Consider the following 26685-nt stretch of genomic DNA (forward strand, 5'->3'; position numbering starts at 1 on the left):
CTTGTGTCCTCTATCTCTCTGTCAAATAAATAAATAAAATCTTTAAACAAAACAAAAAAAACCCCAAAGTATCTCTTTAAAAAAAAAGATATTATTTACTTGAGAGAGAGATAGTGGGAGAGAGAATGAGTGGGGAGGAGAGGGAGAAGCAGACTCCCACTGAGCAGGAATCCCGATGCGGGGCTCGATCCCAGGACCCCGGGGTCACGACCTGAGCTGAAGGCAGATGCTTAACCGACTGAGCCACCCAGGCGCCCCTGCTTCAAAGTATCTTTAAAGTAAGTTGTGTCAAAAATTATCTAGCTCTTGACAGTCACTTCCAAAATGTTTGAGATAAACTTCAGAGATTTAGATACTCCAGGAATATCTATTGGGTAAAGTTGAACTACAACTATTGTCTATTTAGGGTTTGTTGACTATTGGGTGTGCCAGTCACTAATCAAAAACCCAGTGCACCCTTTTCCTCACTGCCCTCCTTTGGGAACTTGAGGGTAGATGGGCAGGTATTTAAGAGGCTGCTCCCTTTCTTTGAGATTTGGTTTTCATTAGGGTTTTGCCTTACAAACGAGGCTAATGATGGTAGATAGTTTGATACTGAGTCTGGCTTGCAGTCTCCACTGGGCAAGCTGTTGCTAGACAAGCAGTCTATGGTGGATGAACCATAACCAACCTCTATGCAGAGTTGGGCTCTGCCTAATGCCCATGACTTTTGGTTTTATCCAAAATAGAATCTGTTGTCCTCAGATTTGAGAAAGTAAGGATTTGTTGTCCTCGTTGGTGTTTCTGCCTTCGGCTGTTTCCACATTGCCACCTGGCTGCTGTTAGAGGGAATTCACTATAGCTCTGAGTCCTTGCAGAGGGCTGAGGGGAACTATCCCTGTCTCTAGGATGGAGCGTATGTTCTCTTCCCTTAAAACTGTTACCCTTATTTCCTTTTATGACTTGTTAAGTCAGAGGCAGCTGGGAGGATGCATCGGGGAAGCATTACTCACTGGGCACACACAGTGGCCCTGACTGCTGGTGGGGAGTCTGGGCTGAGCTGACAGTGAGTCAGCTTTGGAAATGGAAAAATGTAGGGTAGTGGGGGCGGGCAGGGATTGTGTGCCAGTGACTGCCTGTTCTTTCTTCTATAAGAACTCATCACAAAGCTGTGAATACTGGGGATCCAGTTGGGGCAGCCAGTAAGCCAACCAGCTTTGAGGTGATAATGTTTTCGTGAAAGGAGTGAGCTGACTAGACCTAGTATCGCTGCCTTTTATGTCGTGTGTGTGGGTTTTGGAGGCAAGCTTGAGCTTGTGTAATGAGAGTCCTATGTGTGCAAATTTCACTAGAATAAAGGATAGAATCTCTTTGTCTTAGTTATAAAACTCAGTCTTCTGTATCTATCTTTGTCCAGTAGGGGTCACTGGGGGTTTAAGCTCTAAATGAGAGAACCTGTCACTAATCTTATGGTAGGCCAATCAGATTCCTTGTCTTTATATGTCTTTATATGTGGCATCTTTGTATATTGAGCCCTCTTTTTTTTTTTAATATTAGAGCAGAAATAAAAAATATGAACTTGTATTACGAATTTTGTGTCTCCAATGACTACTGGATCTAAGAGATTTCCAGGAGTAATCCTAAGCTAAAAAGAAAGAAATGGATGCCTCCAGGGCCCTTCTGTTAGTAGTCGTCTCTGGTAATATTTGTAGTCAAAGAGTGCAGGGTGAAGCAATTTTTTTTATAAAGCCATAACTACTTGAAGATTCCATGATGAAAAGGAACTGAAAGGGGTATGAAATGTTCTTTCAATTTTATTTATGCCAACTCAATCATTTTTAAATCAAGTTTTAAATTTTAATTTCAGTACAGTTAACATACAGTATTCTATCAGTTTCAGGTGTACATCAATCATTTTAAGATGTCTAATTTTGGACATGAAAATAATACAAATTTGCAAAATTAGAAAAATAAAATGTACAAAAAGGAAAAAAAAAGAAAGAAAAAAGAATTTTGTGGATCTATTGAGTATTTGAAGAACAGATTATTCCAGATGCTAGGTGAAGCAAGAAACCAAGGCTGAGATGGAATTGGTTTATAAATAAAACTGGAAGAGACTTAAAAAAAATGAAAGGAGACGGGAAGAAAACTGTTTATTAACATCTGATGTGTACCTGCTTACTACTGACAACAACCCTGAGAAATAGTTATATTTATACACATTGTACATTTTAGGAAACTGAAGTTCAGAAATATTAAGTGGTGTCCCTAGGGTCACATAATTCGTATCGTAGTGATGCTAGTAGGGGAAATCCTATTAGGCATGGTCATTTGACTTTGGTCCTTGGACCCTGGTGAGGGTTCTTGAGAGCAGGTTTTACTAGAAGATAAGCAGGGCCTGGTGGTAGATTCTCCTGAGAAAGACCAAAATGATTCTTGTGTTGTGGATTAGGGTTCAGAGCAGGCTCCAGGGGTCCACAGGTGTAAAGAAGCTGACAAGTCTGTCTTTGTCTTCAGATGGCAAGTTTTTCCTTTTTATTGTTTAGGGCTACTGCCAGGATCTAGAAAACAGTCTCACAGATATCTAAAATTAGCTGTTTGTGTGCAAAGCTTGGTTTCCATGGATAAATAGTTTAAGTTGGTCTCTCTTACCTACCTCTTATCTTGGCCTGGACTCTTCTTCTGAGTCTTGAATGTAACTACCTATTGGCATTCTCAAGCCTGCCTGGTGACCTTATTCTTACTGCCGAGGGCCTGACCCTTTGTCAACCGCATGCCCATTCTGCCCTCTTGTGTTCCAAGGTGTCTCAGAGAAACTAAAGTGAATCATATGTTTCTTAGCCAGACCACACTAAAAGATGTTTGCCATTGAAACCGTTTTTATCTCCAAAAAAAGAAAGAAAGGGAAAGAAACCGTTTTTATTTGGAAAAGCATTTTAAAAATGTGTTTAAGCTGGATAGGAGTCAAATGCTAACTCTCCATCATGAATTCACTTGGAATGAGGGATATTTCTGGACAAAAATAACAATCCTTAGCAAAATTCAGGAGCAGTCTCCATGGACAGGGCTTCTTTTCCTTGAATTGTCTCTGTTTATTTAAGATACTGGCTACCAGAGTTTCCTGGAAAAAACTTAATAGCTAGGTCTCATTATTGCTTTGGGGGGGGAAATGATCAGAATCCCAAAGAGAGAGATTATTTACAATAATAATAATGGATATTAAGATGGACTAAATATTCTTGTCCTTCCCTTTTTGAAGCAATGCCATTGAAGCCTAATTTGATTTATTCATTGAGTTGGTGGCTTAGAGCTGTTAAATACCACACGTTTTACCTTGACTTACAGCTCCTTGCATTGGCCACTGAAGATGGCTTGATATCCTGCTGAGGCATAAAAGCTCTGGTAGAGTAACAATAATAATAATAGCTAACATTAATGAGTTAATCTTTAATGTTTTTTTAAAAATAGTCAATAGTGAATGCTTGTGGTGTGCCAAATAGTCCATGTGTTTTCTCACTTAATCCCCACTGTAACACCACAAAGAGGTGATTTTATTATCCCCATTTTACAGATGAAGAAACTGAAGATTAAAGAGATTAAGTAATTCATTCAAAGACACAGAGCTAGAAACTGTGAAGTCCGAATTTGAATCTAGGTTTGGCTAACAGACTGTGTTAAGTTTAGAGCCCTGGGCAGAGAGAGAGGCATTTGGGTTTTAAGAATGAGTCTTCTAGGGGCACCTGGGTGACTCAGTCGTTTAAGTGTCTGCCTTTGGCTCAGGTCATGATCCCAGGGTCCTGGGATCGAGCCCCACATTGGGCTCCCTGCTCAGCGGGGAGCCTGCTTCTTCCTCTCCCTCTGCCTGCGCCACAGAGCATCACCCATTTTACTCTCCACCTTTACTCTTTTCCTTTACTTTCCTTTTTCTTTCTCATTTTTAAGAGTAAGAGCCTAGGTTGCTAAGTTGGACAAGAAAGCCACTCAGAGTTTGGATGTTGAGCAGAATCCATGTCTGGAGAGATTTCTAGAAGTGGAATTTTTGAATCAGTAAATGAATTTCTTGCCAGCTTTAAGAAAAAGCAAAACTTACACCGTGTTCTTGGAGTCACTTTTTTCCTTAAACTCCCAGGTGGATTTGGAATTCCACTGTTAAAAGTGATTCAGCTTCTTTGTTAGTGGGTGTTACCTGCTGGGCCTATCTAGAGGAGCATATTGAGTTATTCCTGCCATAAGATGAATAGTTTTCCAGGTATTTCCTCTCTGTTGTATGTTTTTGCAGTCAAAATAGATGCATTCCCAAGAAATGCTTAAATTTTGTGAATCCTCATGGTTTACTGGACCTTGTTTAGCTCTTTCCAGTATGTTCCGCCTTATACCCCTGGCTCTCACAGTGCTCTTCAGACCCTCTTGTTCATTAATTAATTAATTCACTCATTACACAAATAGTTGTTTAGTGATGAGGTTTCATATAGGAGAGCAGAATTCATCTAGCTTCAAAAACTTTAGTGAGAGAGTAAAAATAAACACACATGTAAAGTATAATATAATCTCAAGAGAAGGAGAAGCTTACTTCTAACTGGGATGGAGGGAGTCACCAGGGAAAATTCTGTGGAAGTATTGGCTTTAAGCTGGTCCATACGAATGAGATTTTGACTTGTGGAAATGGGAAGGAAATACATTCCAGAGTAAATGAGGAAAATATTGTAAAGCCAGAGAGTTTTGGATTTAATTTGCTGACAGTGGGGAATTGGAAGTTTTAGAATGAAATTACAAATGAACATTCATTGAGCATTAAGATATACTCATTATGCATGTGTCAGGGAGATTAATCTCACAGTGAATGCGGACAGGACTGGCAGGTTGGAGACTGGGATTAGGAAAATTGGGTAAACTATCAATTTATTAAGGTTTTGTACAGTGTGAGCAGTATTCAGAGGTCTTTGTGGTCAGATGTGGTTTGTATGCTGCTCCTCCAAATAATAATAGTAGCCAATAGTTATTGAGCACATACTGTATGCCAGGCACCGTCTAAGCACCTTAAATGCATTAACTCCTTTAATCTTCACTGTGGTTCTGTGAGACAGGTACTATTAGTATCATCATTTTACAGATGAGGAAATAGAGGCTCTATGAGGTTAAATAATTTACCCAAAGGTGCTAATGTGACATATATAGTAGAGTCTGGATTTGAACCTAGGCAGTGTGGCTTCAGACTGAGTTTGTAATTACCATGCTACTATAATGCTCATGGCATCTAGGTTACTGAGCAAGAAATTTGGGAAAGAGAGTTTTCTAACATTTTTTTCAGTGACACTTGGGTATGTAGAATATTCTTTGTAGGCATTCTGGGCCTTTGCATGTTGATTGTTATCACAATCCCACATTGCTAAACATTAGAGAAAGGATGTCCCAGTGTCTCCTAATTAGCTCCTGTGAAGCACACATCCTCTGCCTATCTGTAGTTAGATGCCTACTGGACTTATGGGAGGAGACAGATGACCAGAGCTCAGGGCCAGGCTTTGAGGCCTGGGTACTGGCATTCCCAGAATCCCAGGGTTTCCAATGCTATCAGCCATATGCTAGTCTCTGTCAATTTTTTTTTTTTTTAAAGAGAGAGAGCACGTGTACCTGTGAGTGGGGAGAGGGTTGGGGTGGGGGTGGGGCAGAAGGAGAGGGAGAGAGAGAATCTTTTTTTTTATTTTTTTAAATAAGATTTCATTTATTTATTTGAGAGAGTGAGAGAGAGAGAACACTAGCTGGGGGGTGTGGAGTGCAGAGGGAGAGGGAGACTCCCCACTGAGCAGGGAGCCTGATGCGGGGCTCCATCCTGGGACTCCAGGATCATGACCTGAGTGGAAGGCAGATGCTCAACTGACTGAGCCACCCAGGTGCCCCGGAGAGAATCTTAAGCAGGCTCCATGACCCTGAGATGTGACCTGAGCTGAAACCAAGAGTCAGACGCTTAACCGACTGAGCCACTCAGGCGCCCCTAGTCTCTACCAAATTTTTAATCTCAGGTATATTTGTTGTTTGAAAAAAGTCTCCTCTTTGTAAGCATTATTTTTCCAGATTTCAGTCTTTTAGATGGGTCCTAAATTTTTAGTCTACATCTGCTCAAATTAAGAAGCTTGTGGATGTCAGTTATTTTGAGACCAGGTCTAACTCCATGGCCGTGTGAGTAACCGTTGCAGGGCCCCCTCTCACCGGCTTGCTTTCATCCCAGTCACAGACATGAAAGTGATTCTGGGGTGTTGCCTTGTTTTGAGATTTCTTGTGGGTGATCATCCTAAATTCTGGAGAGTGAAGTAATCCTAAAGAGAAGTAGGTCTAAAATCTTTAGTGAAGTTTAGAGTCTTGCTTTTACAGGGCTTCTTTGGTGGTTTGGGGCCCTACCCATTGGTTATGTGGAAGGGATATCCTGGGGGGTGCTAAATATGACTTTAAATGGCCCATTCTTTGTATAATAAATGATCTCTAAAAAAACCCCAGTCACTCCCTCCTGCCAGCCTCTAACCACTTCCTATAAATGACAGCACACAGATCCATCTTAGTTTTGCTAAGTGAAAAATTTATTTTATTTTCACAAAGGCAGTCCCATTTCTCTTCTTTCTTCCTTCAGACAAGCATACATATACACAAAGGCTGGAAACAAATTTTTTACCTGTCATATGTAGAAAAATGGTGTATCCAAGGTCTAGAGTGCCATCTTATGAGGAGCAAATGACTTTGGATACCTTTCATTGTCTTCTCTAATAATAACAGTAGGTTCAGAATGTGTCTTGACATTTGAGTGCTTTGGATTTTTTTTTTTCTTCAGATTTCCTAGGTATTTTTGAATGGCACAAGCGTGATATATGATTTTCTAATTAAGACAGGTTTGCAGTGGTAGTAGAATAAGACAGAGACATGGCTTTCACTTTGGGAAATGAAAATATGGTGAAGATATTTATAAGATTGCAAAAAGAAAATTGTACAGTGGGTGATGTAGACAGCACCAGCACTGTGACGTTTGCGTTGAAGTTGAGATTCTTTCCTTGGAGCCGGGTGGGGCTGTGTACAGACTGTCTTGTAAAGAGGAAGTATTCCAAACATATAAATATTTAAATTGTTTAACTGCAAGTTAGGGTAGTTTGCCAGAACATGTTAGCCAAGGGAGACAGTGTGATAAGATACATTGATTTAAAATCAGACAGATAAAAGTTCAGATGGCAGTTCATCCTCTTACTTTGTGACTTTGGACAAAATAACTTGAATTTTCGAGCCTCAGGTTCTTTTTAAAAAATTATTTTTTATTACAACATTTTAAAAAAAAATTGAGTTACAGATGACACACGATGTTATGAGCCCCAAGTTCTTGATTTGTAAAATATCCCCATTTATAATATTAATTAATAATATATAATAATGTATTAACTGAGCTAATAATATTACCAGGATTAAATGAAGTAACAGATGTGAAGGTGCTTTCTAGTAGCCACTCAGTAAATGTTAGTATATTGTAGTATTGGTATAGTATATTATAATAAATGCCCTTCCAAGCAAGTTACCTTCTTTGGCTATCACAGCTCCAGGGTCTCCACAATAAGAGGTGTGTCATCATCATCTTTGTGTCCACTGTGTTTAACATGATGCTCTGTGTTCTTAAATTGAATGAATGAATGAAATGTTCTGTTTCACAAGAGAGCCCTGCTCCAGAGGGAGCTCCGGCTTAGTCTCCCCTGGATTGCACTATCCCTTTTCCTTCTGTTGCGCTATTCCTTTCAGCAAACACTGATTATTTCACACATCAAGACATCCCTCTCTCTGCAAAATTCCTTGAGTAGTTTTTACTTTGTTGTCACTAATTCTTCTCCTCCCATTCTCTCTTTTTTACATTTAACTTTTAAAAATTATTTTTAATTGAGGTATAGTTGACACAGTGTATTAGTTTCAGGTGTACAACATAATAATTTGATATTACATATATTGCAAAATGTTACTACAGTAAGTCTGGTTAACATCTGTTACCTTATATAGTTACCAAATGTTCTTTTTTTTCTTCCTTGTGATAAGCACTTTTAAGATATACTCTCTTAACAACTTTCACGTATGCAGCCCATTTTTAAATTTTTAACTCTGGTCGCCATGCTGTTCATCATATTCCTATAAATCCCATTCTCTCTTAAATCACTCCAGTCAGACCTTTTCTGGCATCAAAACTGCCCTTATTAAAGTAACCAGCAACCTCCACATCGCTAAATTCAGTGGTCCATTCTCAGTCCTCATCATGACACATTAAGAACTTTGGCGTGGTTAATTACTACCCTTTTTTTTTTTTTAAGATTTTATTTTTAAGTAATCTCTACATTCTACATGGGGCTCAAACCCACAGCCCTGAGCTCAAGAGTCATACGCTCTACCAACTGAACCAGCCAGGCGCCCCTAATTACTACTTAAAACACTTCCTTCCCCTGGCTTCTGGGGCATCATGCTCTTTTGGTTTTCCTAGTCCACTGGCTTTTCTTTTGGTGGTTCTTCCTCTTCCCTATATAGTGTTGCAGGGTTTCCAGTGCTTAGTCCATGAACTTGGTCTCCTCTCTCTCTGTTCACTCCCCAAGTGATCTCACCCAGTTTCCTGGCTTTAAAACTCATCCTGGGTCTCTCCTGGAACTCTAGATTCATATATTCAGTTGCATATTCAGAGTTCCACTGGTATATCTACTAGGCATTTCAAACCTCCTGTATCCAAAAGAGAATTCCTCCCCCTTCCCCCCCCAAAAAAGAACAACTACAACCACCAGTGAGCCCCAAACCCTCTGCTTCTCTGGCAGTCTTTCCCATCTCCGGACGTAGCAGTTCTGTTCATTCAATTTCTCAGGCCAAACTCATGGAGCCGTGACTCTATCTTTTCTTTCCTCACCCCACATCCAGACTATGAACAAATCCTGATGACTCTTTTTTTATAATTTATCCAGAATATGACCACAGCTCTAACACCACACTGGTCCCAGCTATTGTTTCTCAGCCATCAGTTTTCACTTGGATTATTGGAATGGCATTTTATTTTATTATTCTATTTTTTTTTATTTTAAGATTTTATTTATTTATTTGAGAGAAAGCACAGAGGGAGAGGGAGAAGCAGACTTCCCACTGAGCAGGGAGCCCAACGTGGGGCTTGATCCCAGGACCCCAAGATCATGACCTGAGCTGAAGGCAGACGCTTAACCGACTGAGCCACCCAGGTGCCCCTGGAATGGCATTTTAACTAGTGGCCCTGCTCCCATTCTTGCCTCTCAATAGTCTGTTCTCAATATAGCAGCAAGGGGGATTCTTTTAAGACCCTAAGTTAAATCATGTCAGTCTTTCACACAAAACTTTCCAAAGCTTTCCTACTTCACTTAGAATAAAAGCCGGTCTTTACAAGTGGCCCATACAGTCATAGGTGATCTGATAATCTCTCTTGCTTCCTCTCTTGACACTCTCCCCTTCTCTCTGTGAGCTCCAACCAATATAGTTTTCTCCATGTTCCCTGAACACACCAAACCTACTTCTGCCTCAGGGTCTTTGCACTTGCTTCTTAAAAAATTTGGCTCATTTTTTCTCTAGATAGCCATATGATTTGTTTGCTCATATTCTTTAGGTCTCTGCTTAAATGCCATCTTATTAGAGAAGCCTTCCCTGAAAACTGGAAACTTGACCCCACTGGCACTCCCTTCTCCTTTTCATGTCTTTTAGTATTCTCCATTGTATTTGCGTAACAAACTATGTATTTGCTTGTTTGTGTTTACTTTCCATCTTCTCCTACTGGTATATAAGCGTGAGGGCAAGGTCTTTGTTTTGTTCACTACTGTGTTCCCAGTATCTAGAACAGGGCCTGGAACATAGGAAACAGTAAATATTTGATGAATGAGATATAGGTTAGCACAAAATTATAGATGGTCTAGATGCCATATTAAAATATTCATATTGTATTTGTTCCCCTCAAGGGACCTTTATCATCTTTTTGGTTAGTAGATTATTCAGATCTAAAACCCTTCCCTTTTATTGATTTTTTTTTTAAAGATTAAAAAAAAAAAAAAAGGATGGGCCGCCTGGGTGGCTCAGTTGGTGAAGAGCCTGACTCTTGATTTCAGTTCATTTCATAATCTCAGGGTTGTAAGATCGAGCCCTGCATTTGGCTCTGCGCTAGGCGTTGAGCCCCTGCTTAAGACTCTCTCTCTGCCCCTCCCCCCCAAATAAAATAAATAAAGGTAACTTTACAGGTATTAAGGCAATTTGCATTTTAAAGCTTATTTATCGGGTGCCTGGGTGGCTCAGTCTGTTAAGCGCCTGCCTTCTGCTCAGGTCATGATCCCAGGGTCCTGGGATCGAGTCCCACATCAGGTTCCCTGCTCAGCGGAGAGCCTGCTTCTCCCTCTCCCTCTGCCTGCCGCTTTGCCTACTTGCGTGCTCTCTCTGTCAAATAAATAAATAAAATCTTCAAAAAAAAGTAAAGCTTATTTGTGAGATAATATAGCATATTTACATACCATAGTGTAAAAGGCACCATAGGAATAAATAAAGAGCTAGTTTGTTAGCAAGAGAAGCTGTAACTCTTCCCTGAGTGAAAGGTGTCACAGAGGATGTTAGATGTGCTCCTGGCTATTGGGCCTTCTATGTTATGTTGTGTGTCCACACATCATTTTATAAAATATCTCTTCAGAGAAAAGTAGGTGAAAAGACGATCAGTGGTACCGTGAGGCCTTTGCATATTCAATTTAGGTTGTGCAAACTTCTTTCCAGTCTTTCAGTGTGTCAGGTTTATTGAAGTATAATTTATGTACAACAAAACTCACCCTTTTGGGTGTACAATCCAGTGAGTTTTGACAAATGTATACAGTTACGGAACCATCACCACAAAAGTTCCCTTATTTTTTTTGTAGTCAGTTCCTTCCCTTACCCCCAGGCCTGGGCAACCACTTACCTGATTTCTGTCCCTATAGTTTTGCTTTTCTAGAATGTCATATGGATGGAACCATACAGTATGTAGCCTTTTGTGTTTGGCTTCTTTTATGTAGTAGAATGCTCTTGAGATTCATCCCTGCTCTTCTATCAGTAGTTTGTTCCTTTTCATTGCTGTGTTGTAGTCCACTATATGGATGCACCATGATTTGTTTATTAGTCCACCAGTCAGTGGACTTTGGGCTATTTCCAGATTTTCATTATTTTGAATAAAGCTGCTATTATCTTTCACGTACAGGTCTTTTTGTGGACACACGTTTTCACTTTTCTTGGATAAATCCTAGGAGTGATATTGCTTGGTCATTTGGTATGTGTATGTTTAACTTTATAAGAAATTGCCAAACTGGAGCAGTTGTGCCAATTTACCCGTCCCCCCCCCCCCACCAGCAGTGTATGAGAGTTCCAGTTCCTTCACGTCCTTGCCAAGACTTGATATTATCTATCTTTTTAATTTTAGTCATTCCAGTAGGTATGTAGTGGTAAGGTGTTTTCAGTTGCTGCTACAGCCTCCGTATCAAGTTTTCATTTGTAAGCAGGCCTTAGTTTTGTGGAAGGCATTGTTTTCTGCTGTCATTGAGCATCCCCATATCCCCTTGGGCAGCTAGTGGTAGATTTTCCAGCCCTGAAAACACACTGGTTTTTGGTTCTCCTTGTTGATCTTCACCACGCTGTGATGTCATATCTATTGCATGGAGCTTGTTGTGTTTGTGATCCTCTCTGTAATGATCTTTGGATCCCTCGCCTCCTCCTCTTAGGCCATGGAAGCGTTGCCCTCCGACTGGCCAGGGTACTCATGGACACTTAAAAAACATCCTTGTGTACTTTGCCTCCTCCCCGCAAGTGATTCCCTAGTAATTCTGTGACTTTTTTCTTTTGGCTCCATCCTGAAGTCTGGTATTGCAGCCTGGCTGGGAGTGGAAAGTTAAGAGCGTGACGTCCTCTGACACCCTCCCTTCTTGTAGAGGGGTCTGAGGTTTGTTTGTTTAAGCTGAACAGAGGATGCCAAAGATAGAATTTGAGTCAGCTCAGCACTAGCTTAGGCGCTCCTTTTCACTCTCCTGGTTCCTCCTTCCCTTTCCCCTCCCCCTCTGGCCAGTTGTTTCCTGGGCTTTGTCTGAGATACACTGTACAGTTTTAGCCCCATCTAGGCCTGCCTGCTGAAAGACATTCAGCAACGAGATGGAGGAGAAGCCGCCAGGAAGTTTCTGACAACTGTGTGCTGATAGTTCAGGACAACAGTAACCTCAGGAGAAAGGCATTCAGAGGCCTGCCTGAGCTGTGGGCTTGTGGCTAAACTCAGGGAAGGAGGAAGGACGAGCCTGGAAATGCCTTTCCTAGATTCATCTTATTTGCCATCAACCATCTTTATTTTGACTCACGTTCTTGGAATTGCGGGTGTTCTGTACTGGAAGAGATGTGCCAGAGGCAAAGCAGGTAACTTGTGTACGGAGTTATTCTTTAAATGACTGTGGGGCTTTTGAGGGTGGGGTAAATGACGGAGGGCTTCCCAGTGGCTTTCCTTAAAGGGCCAGCACCTCTTTTCAGCTGGGGTGCTGTCAGACCTTAGTTTGTGTGTGGATCTACTGAGGAAACTGGGCAGCTCTGGGACCAGTGTGAGATCCGGACTCTTCCCCATTCCCTGTGGCTGTCTGCTAGAGGGTGCTGGCTTGATGAGGTGATGTCTGGGCTCCAAGCTGAGGGAAGTGGCAACTGTGCTGACTTGGGTCCTTCCTTGCTTCCTTTCCCTACTTTCGTACAATCTCAAAGTGGCTTCTGGATCTTTTTTTAAACCAAAAACATACAGTAATTCTTTCACCCTCCTCTAGGTAGAGATACGAGAAAACTTGTGGGATTAGAGAAGTTTCTGGATTTGGTATATTTTTGGGTGAGAAAAGGCAGAGGAAGAAAGCCTAGTGAGAGGAAGGGGTAAGTGGTATCTCTGCCAAGGTGCCTCTGTTCTCTATGATATGATTAAAATTGTTCCTTTCCCCTCAGGCAGCCATACAGTTTACTTGTTTATCTGAGTCATCCTGTTCAGTGCTTGGAAGTTAACTGTTCTTTTCCCCAGGGAGTCAGGCCCTGATACTTAAAAAAAAAAAAAAAGATGGTAGCAGACCCTACTTTCTTCTCATATTTGTTATTAGTTACATTATATTCCTTTGATTTCTAAAAGCCCAGTGCAGGAGTCAGCCTCACGTTTAGCTGATTCTAAATCTCCATGGTTGAGGATTAATAAAGTCTAACTTTTCCTGGAGTCCACCCTTGGATCTCCGTGCCTTCAGTACTGTCATTGTGATCCGCCTACTCCCTTCAAGCCAATGTATTAAGATACTTGTTACTTCGTATCTTTTTTTTTGGTTAAGATGCAGATTTTTTGACTTATTACTTTGCTTTCTATAAAAAGTTCATGAATGCTTGGGCGCCTGGGTGGCTCAGTCGGTTGAGCGACTGCCTTCGGCTCAGGTCATGATCCCGGAGTGCCGGGATCGAGTCCCGCATCGGGCTCCCTGCTCGGCGGGGAGTCTGCTTCTCCCTCTGCCCCTCCCCCCTCTCATGTGCTTTCTCTCTCTCATTCTCTCTCTGTCAAATAATAAATAAAATCTTAAAAAAAAAAAAAGTTCATGAATGCTTGACAGAATTAGAATTAGAATCAGACATTCCCCAGTGTCCTTTCCAGTAAGTCCCAGAAAAGCTTTTGACTAAATATTCAGATCCCAGCATGTATCTGTATCAGCAAAAACAGACATTTAGAAATATGTTTGCTTATGTGGTGTTGTGTTAAAGAGGTCGCCCAAAGTGACTTTCCTGAAATGTAAGCTTGTATTGGAACTTAGAAAGAAAGGAATAGGCAGGCATGAATTATTTGGCCCTGTATACTATTTCATATGCGGCTAGAAAGTAATTACCAAGGAGGAGGAGGCTGCTCTTTTCCTTTCCCTGAGCACTGTGGTAATGACATTTCTAAGCCACTAATTGATTAATATTTTAAAAGTTTATCTTCAGTATAGGATTTTCTATGAACTTAGGAGTCAGAACCCTATTTTTTAAGTGCTTTCTTTTTTATATTTTAAAAAATGAATTTCATAAACAGCCATAAAATGCATTGAAATAAAAAGAAAAATAAATTGTAAAAGCTTTTTTATTTCTGTGAAACAACTTTGGTTCTAGTACCTAATAGTTAATTGCTTCGGAAGGTGCTGTGTTCACTTTATCTGTAAAATTGGAGCAGGGATTTTATAATTGGAGATTACAGATACCAAAACTTACATAGACGTGCTTACGAGATTCTGTACCCATTTATTTTAATTTCAATTTTGACGTGTATTTTAGCTATTTAAAATATATTTAAAAGTAACACATATGCTCTCATGTACTACCTGCCAGTTGGACATCAATCACCACAATAAAGTTTCTCTACCACCCCTAAGTATATATTTAAACTGCTTATAAATGTACAGTTTATTAAAAAAAGTGAAGTTTGTATCTTTTCATCTTTTTTTTTTTTAATTGGAAGTGTTTTCCTATTGCAGGACATACTGCAGAAAATAGGTCCTGTGCCTGGTAAATTCTAGGCAAGGCTCAGTTGTGTGGGCTCAGGTACTCAGTCTGTAACATTGAGTGGGTGACACATTGCCAGCAGATGACTGTATTATTGGCTTAGTGTGTACTAAAAGATTTTGTGCTTCTTGTCCCACATTTCTAGTCATATTTACATATTATAAAGAATGTACACAATTTTAGATATCCAAGGTATTTGACTTTGAAACAAGTATTTCTGCTCTTCTTTCAGACTCTTGTATCAGTTTATTTGAATATTATCCTGAGATTACCAGGCACACTGTGAAACTATTACTGTTTGTTGCTATTTGTATGAACCAGTTTTTACAAAAGGGTTCACTGTGATAAAACGTGACATAGAAATAGACCGGATGCTGAGGCTGATATAACTGTAATTAATTAATCTCTAATTTTAATCAAAATTGCTTGACTGGTTATGTCATTTAGTTTTAAAATAAGTAACATAAATTTGAACCCATAAAATTGATTTATACTGTTAAACCCTGCTTTTATTTATCTTTATTTTTTTAAACACTGTTTTTATATGTTCTATATGTTGAGTTGCATATAAGATTTGTTTGAAAAAATGACTGTAGAACATACCACCTCTGGACTATTCATTGTGTTGGTAACTGGGGAATTCTTTTAAGCTGGAAGTTGCCTTCTTGTAATTTAGGCCCATTAGTCCAAATTCTGCCTGGCAAAGATCAAGTCTACTTTCTCTTCGAGGTGTCAGGCTTGCTTCGGTTTGAAGGCGATCTTTGTCAGTTGACACTTCCCTTTCCATTGACTATAGACGACTCCCCAACTCCTTATTATTCTAGTATTCCCTTTGGACAGTTACATCGATCGTTTTTGCTTGGAAAATTTGGAGGCCAGGTGTATATGTGGAGAGGTGAAGGGAGGACAGCAGAAACGGGAGGAAGGAATCACTGATTACTATTCCTTCATTTTCCTTAGTTTTTTTTTTTTTTTCTTCCCTGGATGTTATGGGTCTATTATAGGTGAGCTCTGGTTACATAAGTACATGGCTTTTACAGCCACGTTCCCAAGTCACCATCTCTTCAGTGGATGTAAACAAGATACAGGAAGACACAGACCATTTGTATTGAAGTCATATAATATCTGTAAGACAGAACTTTGAGTTCAGTTAGTATTTAGATTTTTAAATTGTTTTCGATATACCCTGTCCACACTTACATTCACATATATCATCTCATTATTCCAAAAACTTCCACTGTTTTGTTTGCATCCTCATTTTTTTCTCTAGGGCTGTTGAAATAATCTGTTTCCCCCATACTCCTCCCCACCCCCACCTGTGTTCTAACTGTAGCCGGAGTTACCTTCTAAAATACAGAGCTGTCTATATCACTCTCCTGCTTAAAATCCATCAGTGCTTCCTCTCTGCTTTTAGAAGAAAATTCAAACTTTTCAGCATGACATGAAAGTGTTTTTATGGGGTGCCTGGCTGACTCGGTGGGTAGAGCATGTGACTCTTGATCTCAGGGTCATGAGTTTGAACCCCGTGTTGGGCGTAGAGATTACTTAAAACAACAACAACAAAAAAAGCACCAGTGTTTTTATGATCTGCCCTCTGCCTATTTCACTAGTTCCATTTCCTCTCTTGGCCTTACAAGCACCTAGTACTCCAGTCTCATTCAGAAACTTGTAGATCTCTACCCCAAATGCCTGTACCCTCTTTTCAACTGGAGTACTGGATACTTATCCTTCAAGGTGAGTAGTTAGCGCCTCTGGAAAGCCTTCCTCCACTGAAGTCAGAGTCCCTCTTCTGCTCCAGCAGCACCGTGTTAGTGCTTCTTACTCAAACCTGTATTGTCATCTTGCTCTGCTCGTCTCTCTCTCTCTCTCCACTAATTACAGTCCGTTAGACTGTAAGATCTTTAAGAACAGGGACTCTTACTCATCGCAGTTTCTCAAGTGTCTGAGACAAAATAGCTGTCAGTAAATGTTACTTGAACAAATAAAATGAATTAAGATAACATTAGATATAAGCTGTAGCAGGGAACTTGTCTTATTCATTTATATACTTAAAGGGCTTGGCTTAGCTTGACATGTGGTCTAACATAGGTGCTCAGTAGAGGTTAAATGAATGATACAGAGTTGCCCTGTGTTTTAGTTTATTAATATCTCACATTGTGATAACGTAGACTGGAAAAAAGCTTTATGGTTCCTTGAGAAGAACATTTGAATTTTTGCATGTTTGCCAAAGGACAAATATGTCCCTCTCTAGGGTCTTGTTTTCTTTATCTGCAAAATAAAAGATTGGACAGTCCAGTCTCCTAAAGTTCTTTCCATTTCCAACATCCCACTAGGACGACCAGCTATAATCCCTGGATCTGGACCATATGAAGTGCAACCTAAGATTGCATCACCTTTTCTTTTCTTTTTTCTTTTCTCTCCCCTCCCTTCTCCTCTCTTCTCCTCTCTCCTCTCCTCTCCTCTCCTCTCTTCTCTTCTCTTTAGCAGCTACATCACGCTATTGAGTCTGTTAAACTTAAGATCAGTTATAAAATGGTCAAACCCGGTACATGAATTGCTATTATCTCCCCTCTAGACACTGCTGTGCCTTTAGTTTTCTTGAACTTCAGTACAGGACATAGGTATTCTACTTACATTTTGTTCTATGAGATTGGGTGTCGCTTTTTGAGATTGTTTTGAATGTTGATTCCTCCATTTATGACATTAGCTGTGCATCCTCCTTTCATCTTATCTAAAAATTTATTGTAACAGGTACTTGATAAATATATGGTCATATATCTAATATATCTTTACTCAAATAACTAAACCATTAGCTGTCTTAATCAAGGTGGAGCCTTTGCCTTTTTCTTTCCTTAGCTATTTTTTCCAGATCTGTACGATGTGTAGGAAGACCACTGAACTTGGAGTCAGGGGACCTGGGTTCTAAGTCCTGGCTCTTCTTTTTTTTTTTTTTTTAAAGGTTTTATTTGTTTATTTGAGAGAGAGAGTGCGAGCGAGAGAGCAGAAGGAGCAGCAGGCAGTGGGAAAGAGAGAAGCAGGCTCCCCACTGAGTAGGGAGCCCGACGTGGGCTTGAACCCAGGACCCTGGGATCATGACCTGAGCTGAAGGCAGGCACTTAACCGACTGAGCCACCCGGGCGCCCCAGTCCTGGTTCTTCTGCTGACTACATGAGATGTTAGGTCACTTACTTCCTCTAATTTCCTGTCTGAATGAGAAGAATAAAGACTAAGGTCTCTAATTTCCTGTGCTTCTGGCAGTGTGGTCATCTGGCCTCTACTTGGATGTGACATGGAATTGTGGTTGAGAGTCTGGGTCAGGCTGCCTGTATTATCATCCCAGCTCTGCCTCTGCTGGCGGATTGACATCAGTCTGTCTGGGTCTGTGCTTCCTTATCTGTAAAGTGGGGTTAGTAACGCTGCATGGTTGTTTTGAGTTAGTTTTTAGAATACATTCTGCACATGGTAAGGACTATAAAATTGTGGGATTTGTTTATTTATTTATTTATTTTTAGCAATCTCTACATCCAGTGTGGGGCTTGAACTCACGACTGAGTTCAAGGGTCGCATGCTCTTCCCACTAAGCCAACCAGGTGCCCCAAGGACTGTATAATTGTTTACTATCCTCATGATACTTTTTTTCACAAAAGATATCATTGAGGACATAGTAATTTCCTGTATGCTGCAGGGACAAAATATAAATATTTGTCTTTACAGTTGACAATGAAAAAAATGTGAAAAAGCCAATGTGGGAGTATACAAAAAATTAGTGATATATTATGAATCATTGTCTTACACATTAGAAGGAAAGACGTCTGTGTCCGCTTTAATATCCTTAACAGTGGGTGATTCTGGCATTTAAGGAAATAAATGTATAACTTCGATTTTCTGTGCTATTGTAAGAAAGCCAGCAGTTGTAAATTCTCCTATAACTTCTAGCCATGTATGGAAATACTGGCTTGGATCTCTTCCTTCCACTCAACATTTTATTTTTTATTTTTATTTTTTTCCCACTCAGTATTTTAAATATCTGCAGGTAGCAGTCAGATTCACTTTTTCGTGCCTCTAACATTTCTAGACACCCAATGACCAATGACATGACCAAAAGAAGGGGGATGGCCTGGGTAATCACTGCTCATGTGGGTCTCCTCTGAATAATTAAGAGCTGCCTGTCTTAAAGTCTTGCTGTTAGTAGTAGCTTCCCTTTTGAGGCTCAGGATCTCCTAGGAGGGAAGACCTGTGTCTCCTAGCAGGTAGACTGACCTTATTCCCAAGACTGTCTCCCCTAACTTCCTCAGTCTACAGTGCCTTAACAGGAAACAGATTCTGCTTGGATGCCAGGGGAGTGGGAAGAAGGCAGGCTTTGATTTACCTTTTTCAAAGCTTACCCAGTGATGATTATTTTGACTTTTAGAGACTATGAAAATATTTAGTATTTCTAGAAGTTACCCCGCATATTCATTTGGGATATGCCCTAAATCTCTGGTTGGCTATAGTTCAAATATTTTTATTTCTTAATCTTCCCAGGAATATTCTGCCACCTTAAATATACAGCTCCCCCACAGCAGTGTAGTTATTCTGGATTAGGGTGTAACAGGAGGTGTAGCTTTGGAGTTGAACAAATGGATACGTAATCTTGGTCAAGTTATTTAGCCTTTAAAAAAAAATTTATTTATTTTAGAGAGAAAGAGAGCCATAGTGAGCCTGCGTGAGTGCAGGGTGGGGAGGGGCAGAGGAACAGGGAGAGAATTTTAAGCAGACTCTAGTGGAGCATGGAGCCTGGAGCTCAATCTCAGGGCTCTGAGATCACGACCTAAGCCAAAACCAAGAGTCAGATGCTTAACCTACTGCACCACTCAAGCACCTCCAAGTTATTTAGCTTTTTAAAAGTATTTTCACTTCTAAAATGGAAATGATAATACCTATCTTAGAGAATTGTTGGGATTAGATGAAATTATATTTAAAGTTCTTAGCACATTACAGTAATAGTAGGTGCTCAATTAATTTTAGCTTAGGTTATTAAGTGCATTCAAAATGTGTTAGAGACCAGAATATGAAGACAAAAGACACAAGACTGAAGAAATTTAAATCAGATAAAGGAAAAGTTTACTAAAATATGAATCAGGAAACATTTATTCCTTTTTCTTCTCTTTTCCCAATTTCTTGTGCATTTCTCTTCTTAGGACAAGGTAAATTCTAGGAGGACCCTTCCTGTCCAAGACTGACTAAGAAGAGTCAAATAAGAGGAACAAACTGAGTAGAGTTGTCGTAGGTTATTGGGGTGACTGGGAGCTTAGTCAAGGAGGGATAAAGTCAGCTGTGAGTCCTGTTATTAGTAAGTAGTAACAGGATTATTAGCAGTTTGTAGGTGGGAGGGATGCCCAGTAGGGAGTGAAGAAAGCTGTCGGGGACCGAGGCAGGTCACAGGGCTTGTTTAAATTGAGTGGCCTGCTAGGCAAGCTCGTGTTTACTCTTTTTCACTTGCAGTCTTTGGGGCTGATCTCTGCAAACTTGCTTTCCTGGGTGTTGCCCCTCCCTCCCTGCCTTTAGGAACAGGATTGGAAGTAGCATTAGCCTGAAGAAGTCATTCTATTTAGGGAAAGGGCCAGTGATTAGGCCCTTATCTGCAGTGGGGCCTTTCTGAGTGGTGTGGGGCCTTTCTGAGTGGTGTGGGGCCAGATCGGGATCGGAATCAGAATGGCTATCCTGCCATCGACAGAGGCTCGGCTTTTCTAACCCCTGGTTGGGTCAGAAATGTGAAGAAGCAATAGATGGGCTGGGCCATCTGAATGAAAAAGCCCTTCATTGTGTTCCTTCAACATTTCAGTGTCTGGTACAGTTAGCCAAGACTCAGAAAACAAGTTGGACAAACAAGCAAGCAGCCTTTCACTGATGGAGAAAGGGATCTCTGGCACCGCTGAGTTAAGTGCACTGACTGCAGAGACAGAGTGGGAGGGTCTGGGAAGAGGAAGGGGACTTTGGGATGACATTCCTGGCTGGATGAGGGGAAAGAATGGAGCAACAAGCAAACAGTATTTTTCAAGTTGGTGAAATCAGCCCTGCTAATCTACCTGAGAGACTGGCTGGGGCTGGGCTAACCTGTGAAGTAGGTGGAGTCATTGCGGAGAGACTGTGACTCTTCCCTTTGGGCAGCTGTAAATGTGGGGAAATGAATCTCCATTTAGAATCTGGGAATCTGTTGGCAGTGGACAGTGTATGGGATTCACTCCATTATAGTCTCTCCCATTGTGGGACCTTCTCAGTTGGTTAAAACTTTATATGTACTTCTGCCTGAGAAGAGGCCAGCCAGAGGAGCAGTTTTTTGGGCAATGGATGTACTGTTCCTTAGTTGGCAGTAAGCCGTTCTACCTTACCAGCTCTTCTGCAACTGTCTAAGATTCACCAGGTCACAAGCTTCTGCTCTGCAAATGGAGGGTAACTCAAAGACCAGTCTTTCTACCTGCTCAGGCTTACTCAGTAACTTGGCTGGACATTTTCATATGAAGCTCCCACCTCTGTATGCTGCTGTTGGTCTGAAAACACTGAGCTGCTGCCACTTTTGAATAGGATACTTTTTGCCTGAAGACCTGAACCCAGTTTTTGGAAGTGCCCTAGGGAGGAGCTTCCTCTCTGACCTCAAGGGGAGGAGGAGGTCATTAGGAAGTGGTGGGTGGAGCCACGTCTCTGTACTTCTGCTGTCTCTCTCTGCTCATCGAATAGCCCTTTGGCTATCTGTCTCTGTTTACCTCGAAGTCTTTTTTGAGGAGCTGCAGAGGGTGCTCAAGCCACTAGCTGGAGGTTCTTTGGAACACCCTCCTTTTGGGTGGGGTCAGCAGACACGAGAGTGCCATGTGGCCTAGTTACCAAGATGAGCACGAGTTCAACGTCCACCTGGTTTGCCGCATGTGCTGTATGGGTTAGTATGTGAAGTTTTTTCCCTGTCTGGGCCTGTGGATCCCAAATAGCCCTTGCTCTTATTGACTCCTAGGAATATATGGGCTTTGAAGTTTTGCGGGTGTTACAGCCTTTGGGCTTGTTAAAATGTGCAGGGGAATGGACGGGTGCCCTACTTCCTGGGGAACTTCTTAAGCTTGTAGTGACTGGCAGTTAAGAGCCTGAGCTTTGGGTGTGGGACTTTTTTATAGAGACTGAATTCATGCTCACGCTTCTTTTTGCCTGTATCAGGAAACCACTTTTAAGTTACGTTGGCATAGTTCTGAGAGTCCAGGGTGTATTTTTAGCAGAAGTTGGTTGGTCACGGAGTCCACCTCTGAGCGGACTGGATTGGGGGTGGGTGGGAGGAGTCATGGCCTGGGTTTCCTCTTTCACTTACTCTCTTCTGCCAGCTATGAGGTGGGAGGAGGGCTCCAAGATGGTCTGGGGACGGGACTGGGGACAGGACCTAAAGAAGAATTGCAGGCTAGGAGGTGTGTTGTATAGACTGTGACTTAGATCTCCCTGGATAAAGGACAAGAGTTCATTTAAATCATGTTCTGTGACCTTGAGCAAGTGGCCCAGCCTTTTTGGCCACAGGTTTCTTTGGCTTCCCAAACTGCAGGGTGCACGGACTGGTGCTGGAATGAGATATCAGTTCATCAGTTATTGGTAAAATGAAAGAGATAAGGAGAAAGTAGTGTACCTTTCATAAACGGAAACTCATTTAAAGACCTGTCCTTTACTCTTGGATTGCCCTTCCTACTTTTCTGATGTTAAAATGTCCTTTATTTTATGAAAGAATTGTTCTTAGATCGTAGTTTGGTTTTAGATATCCCTACTTAGCAAAAGAAAAGGTTGACAGCTTTATGTTAGGTTATCTGATTTATTTTGGAACATTTACTGGTTTGGGAACTCCTGAACTGGTCATCGACTTTGATAATCAAAATATCTTTTTTGATACTATATTCTTGAGTCTCTGAAGCAGAACAAAATTGTGACCCAAATAGGCAGGTTTTCACTAAAATTGAAATTGCCAGCTGTTTTATCAAGGGGAGAGAGCAGAAATCTCAGAAGGGGTCACCAGAGCTGCAGTTCCGATTCTGTCTCCTGACCGGGAGGCTAGTACTGCCAGATATTTAAGTGCTTTGTGAGAAACAAAGGTGGTATTATAATAATGTTTGGGGCACACGGAGGGGCCATTTTAGTCTGTTGTTGCCATGCAGTCTAGCCTTTTATCTTTCTGGTATCATTGAGATTTCCTCCCTGAGATCTGGAGAAAAGAATCTTCTGCCTCCGAAAGTGCTTGGAGATAAAAAGGCCCCTTTTCTGTAATCAACGGAGAAGTTTAAGGAAGTGTAGAATCTTTATTGAAATTTTCGGGGCAAAAACATTCTCTCTCATTGTACCCTGTTTAATCCCCCTGAGGCAGTGTGACCTAATCGTTAAGAGAATGGACTTCGTTAAGAGAATGGACTTCGGCATCACCTGTCTGCTTGGGGCTCCTGCTCTACCACTAAATAGCTAGATGAGCTGGGAGAATTGCTTAATCTTTCTATGCCTCGGTTTCCTCGTTTTTTAAAAGGGGATTTAAATAGACCCTAACTCAGAGTCATTATGAGGAGTACATGATATTCAAGCGCTTAGCCCAGTGTAAGCTCTGCAGGTGATTTTGATATCATCAGTTCACAGACTGGTATTTTGGGAACCATTGACCTAGTCCAAACTCAAAACGTTATAGATGAAACTCAGATTCAGAGAGGGGAGCGGAGTGTTCTGTAAGGTAAGCATCATAGACTAGAGGCCAGCAAATCCAAGTTACAGACCTGATTCTGCCCCTGTGTCACTTTATCCAACTTCTTAAATCTCTTAGGTCTTGGATTTCTTCATCTTTCAGAATGTATTTCGAGGATTCTTAAACCTCTGATCTCTTTGTATCTGTGATTTAGTTTTTCTGATAATCTAATGAATATTCAAGAAACTGTAGAGCTTTTCTCCCTCTTCCCTTCTCCTTTATGCCTCTCCCTCCATCTCTATGTCTCATTTCTCTTGCCACCATGATTACTCCCCGCTTCCTTCTTTCTTTCTTTCTTTCTTTCGATATTTATTTATTTATTTATTTGACAGAGAGAGAGAGACAGGGAGAGAGGGAACACAAGCAGGGGGAGTGGGAGAGGGAGAAGCAGGCTTCCTGCTGAGCAGGGAGCCTGATGCGGGGCTCGATCCCAGGACCCTGGGATCATGACCTGAGCCGAAGGCAGATGCCCAAAAACTGAGCCACCCGGCGCCCCACTCCTGGCTTATTTATTTATCTAACTTCTGTCATTTACTCTCAGATTCCCAATAGAGCAAAGAATTACCATTAATAAAGTTCCAGTTTGCCTGAGAAATAACATAAAACTTTAATTTTGCACTGAAGTTTCTAGAATTATCACCTCCCTAAGCTCCCAGTTCTCCATCTTCACTGAGACATTCTAAGCCTGTACCAACCCTTGGTGATAGATGCCTGTCATGAATCCCAGTTACAGTTATGGTTTGCACCTCCCTTCTGCCTGTCATTACACAGGATGATATTGTGTTGCCTTCTAATAATTTCATGGTGGCAGTAGGTGTGGTGGTTAAAAGTCCATGACAGACTTGGATTTGAATCTCAATTCTGCTACTTGCTAACTGTGTGACTTCAGGCAAATTATTAATAAGCCTTTTTGAGCCTCAATTTGAACTATAAAAATGAGGGTAAATAGTGTGTACTGGTAGAGTTGTGAGGACTGAGTCAAATAATAAATGAAACAGGCCTTGCACAGTGCCTGACACAGAGTAAACACAATTTCTAGGTCAGTCTTATTTCCTGAAGTTGACTTATGTATGTCTGAGGATAGGAATCATTTATAATGTTGGTGCCGTTGTATATTTTTGGTAAGCACAGTTAATTGCTTGATCTCCATCTATCTATGTATCTTTCTTTCTCTCCCTTTCTTTCTTCCTTCCTTCCTTTTCTTTTTTTTAAAGATTTTATTTATTTATTTGACAGAGAGAGACACAGCGAGAGAGGGAACACAAGCAGGGGGAGTGGGAGAGGGAGGAGCAGGCTTCCCGCGGAGCAGGGAGCCCAATGCGGGGCTCCATCCCAGGACCCTGGGATCATGACCTGAGCCGAAGGCAGACGCCCAACGACTGAGCCACCCAGGCGCCCCCTTCCTTCCTTCTTGAAGTACAGTTGGCACATAATATTACATTAGGTTCAGACGTATGATTCAATAAGTTTATATGTTCTGCTATCTCACCACAAGTTTATCTACCATCTGTCACCATAAGCTATTACAATATTATTGACTATATTGCCTCTGCTGTATCTTTTATTCCCATGACTTATTCATTCCATAGAAATCCTATATCTCCCACTCCTCTTCGCCTGTTTTGCCCATCCCCACACCCCCTTCCCCTCTGGCAACCCCTCTGTATTTATGGGTCTATTTCTTCAGCCCATTTTCTTTGAGCTTACACGAAGTGGTGCAAAGTCTCCTGGGTCCAGACATGACAAGAAGAATTTAGGAAAGCTGTAACTGTAGACGGGACATCTGAATGGAAATCCCTGCTCCCTGCTGAAAAGCAGTCTTTTAATTATCATTTGGGAATACTTCTTAGTCTGACTTTGAAAATACCTCTTAAAATGTCCTTGTAGATATAACCTTGGCACATAGTGAGTGGGCTTTCAGTATATATTTGTTAAATGAATGAGTATTCTTGAGTATCCATTATTGTCTTAAATGTTGGATATTTAAGGAAATTTAAAACATGGTTCTTGACTCCAAAGAGCTAAAGTTCAGATAAATAGGATTTACATAGAGAGGTATCTAACAATAGGTTTTGTATGCTTGGTGCCAAGTAAACTGAATAAACACAGGCACCTGCAGGCATCTAGAAGTGGCTGGCATAGGTGGAAAGATACAAAGGGAGAAGTGGGACTTCAGCTGGACCTTGTAAGGAGGCTCTAACTTAGATAACTGAAAAAGAGGGAGACCAGATATTCCAGTAGGGGCAACAAAGACAAGAATGTGCAAGTTATGTTTGGAAACAATGATATCAGAATGGTTGTAGTTGAGTCATGCAGGGGAGAGCCCAAAGATAAAGTTGGAAGAGTAGATTGTAAATTTCTTCAGGTCAGAGGCCACGTATCTATCTCCTCCAACCACCTAACACACAGGGAATAAAAACCAGAACTGAATTTCAAAGGGTTGTACACAGCAGACTATGGAAACAAAGGACCTGGACTTGGTCTTCTGGGAGCCACTAAAGGATTTTTGAGTAGAGGGATAATATGGGCAAAGTGGTGATTTCAGATTTGTTGAAATAGGCTGTCTGCTGAACTTGCCACAGCCACAGCTGTCAACTGTTAGCTTCAAATCTGTAGCCTCAATTCTGACTGCTCTTCTGAACTCTAGACCTAACGTTCCAACTGTCAGCAAGAAGGTCTGCTAACACCTCATTATTTTTCTTCTGCTTTACCCAACCTACCCAACACCCAATCTGTGCCTCCTCTACTTTCCTAATCTCAAGATACCACTCCTCCCAGTTGCTGGAAACATTAGTTGACCAACATTTATTGACTAGAAACATTAGAATTATTTTGAACCTTCCCTTTCCTTAACACATCTAGTCAATATTTAAGGGCTGTTGTTTCTGCCTCTACATTATCTTATGAATCTCCCTGCCCTCTTTATATCCTTGCTGTCTCTGCCCTAGTTCATACTCTTAGATTTTTTTCTTGGTTTGTCATTAAGTAGACCTCTAGCTGGTTCTTGTACCCCTTAGTGTCTCTCTGCTGCAGACTGGCCTTCGGTCCAATGCCAGATTAATCTTTTCGGAATACCTTCTGGTTCAAAAAATCTTGGGGCGCCTGGATGGTGCAGTTGGTTAAGTGTCCAGCTCTTGTTTTCAGCTCAGGTCGTGATCTCAGGGTCATGAGATAGAGCCCTGTGTCAGGCTTTGTGCTCAGTGTGGAGTCTGCTTGAGACTTTGTCTCCCTCTCCCCCTGCCCCTCATCCTGCTTGCGCTCCTTTTTTCTCTCTCAAATAAATAAGTAAATCTTTAAAAAAAATCTCAGTGGTATCATTTTATTTACTGAATTAAGTAGATCAGTTTTCTGGAGTGATTTAACCTCATATGACCTTGCAAGCTTCCTTTCTCATTAAATTGCTAAATGTATGCTATGCATACCTGTGCTATTCCCTGAAACAC

At 41.1% G+C, this 26685-nt stretch overlaps 1 protein-coding gene across 11 annotated transcripts in view; it reads left to right on the forward strand.

The window, feature by feature from the left end:
• Positions 1-26685, forward strand: part of MACF1 (microtubule actin crosslinking factor 1) — a 338282-nt gene that overhangs the window by 93547 nt on the left and 218050 nt on the right. Inside the window, exon 1 of one of the 11 annotated variants that reach the window (XM_081818150.1) lies at positions 11748-12393. The exons of 9 other annotated variants lie outside the window; for them this stretch is intronic. In XM_081818150.1, coding sequence (XP_081674276.1) covers positions 12285-12393 — 109 coding nt within the window. In that variant the 5' untranslated portion in view covers positions 11748-12284. Of the gene's footprint in view, positions 1-11747; positions 12394-26685 lie in introns of those variants that run through there. One more of the 11 variants, XM_081818151.1, reaches the window with a different exon arrangement.

Source organism: Leptonychotes weddellii, chromosome 4 (genome assembly GCF_054177405.1).
Source record: "Leptonychotes weddellii isolate Sample4059 chromosome 4, ASM5417740v2, whole genome shotgun sequence".
Lineage (NCBI taxonomy): Eukaryota > Metazoa > Chordata > Mammalia > Carnivora > Phocidae > Leptonychotes > Leptonychotes weddellii.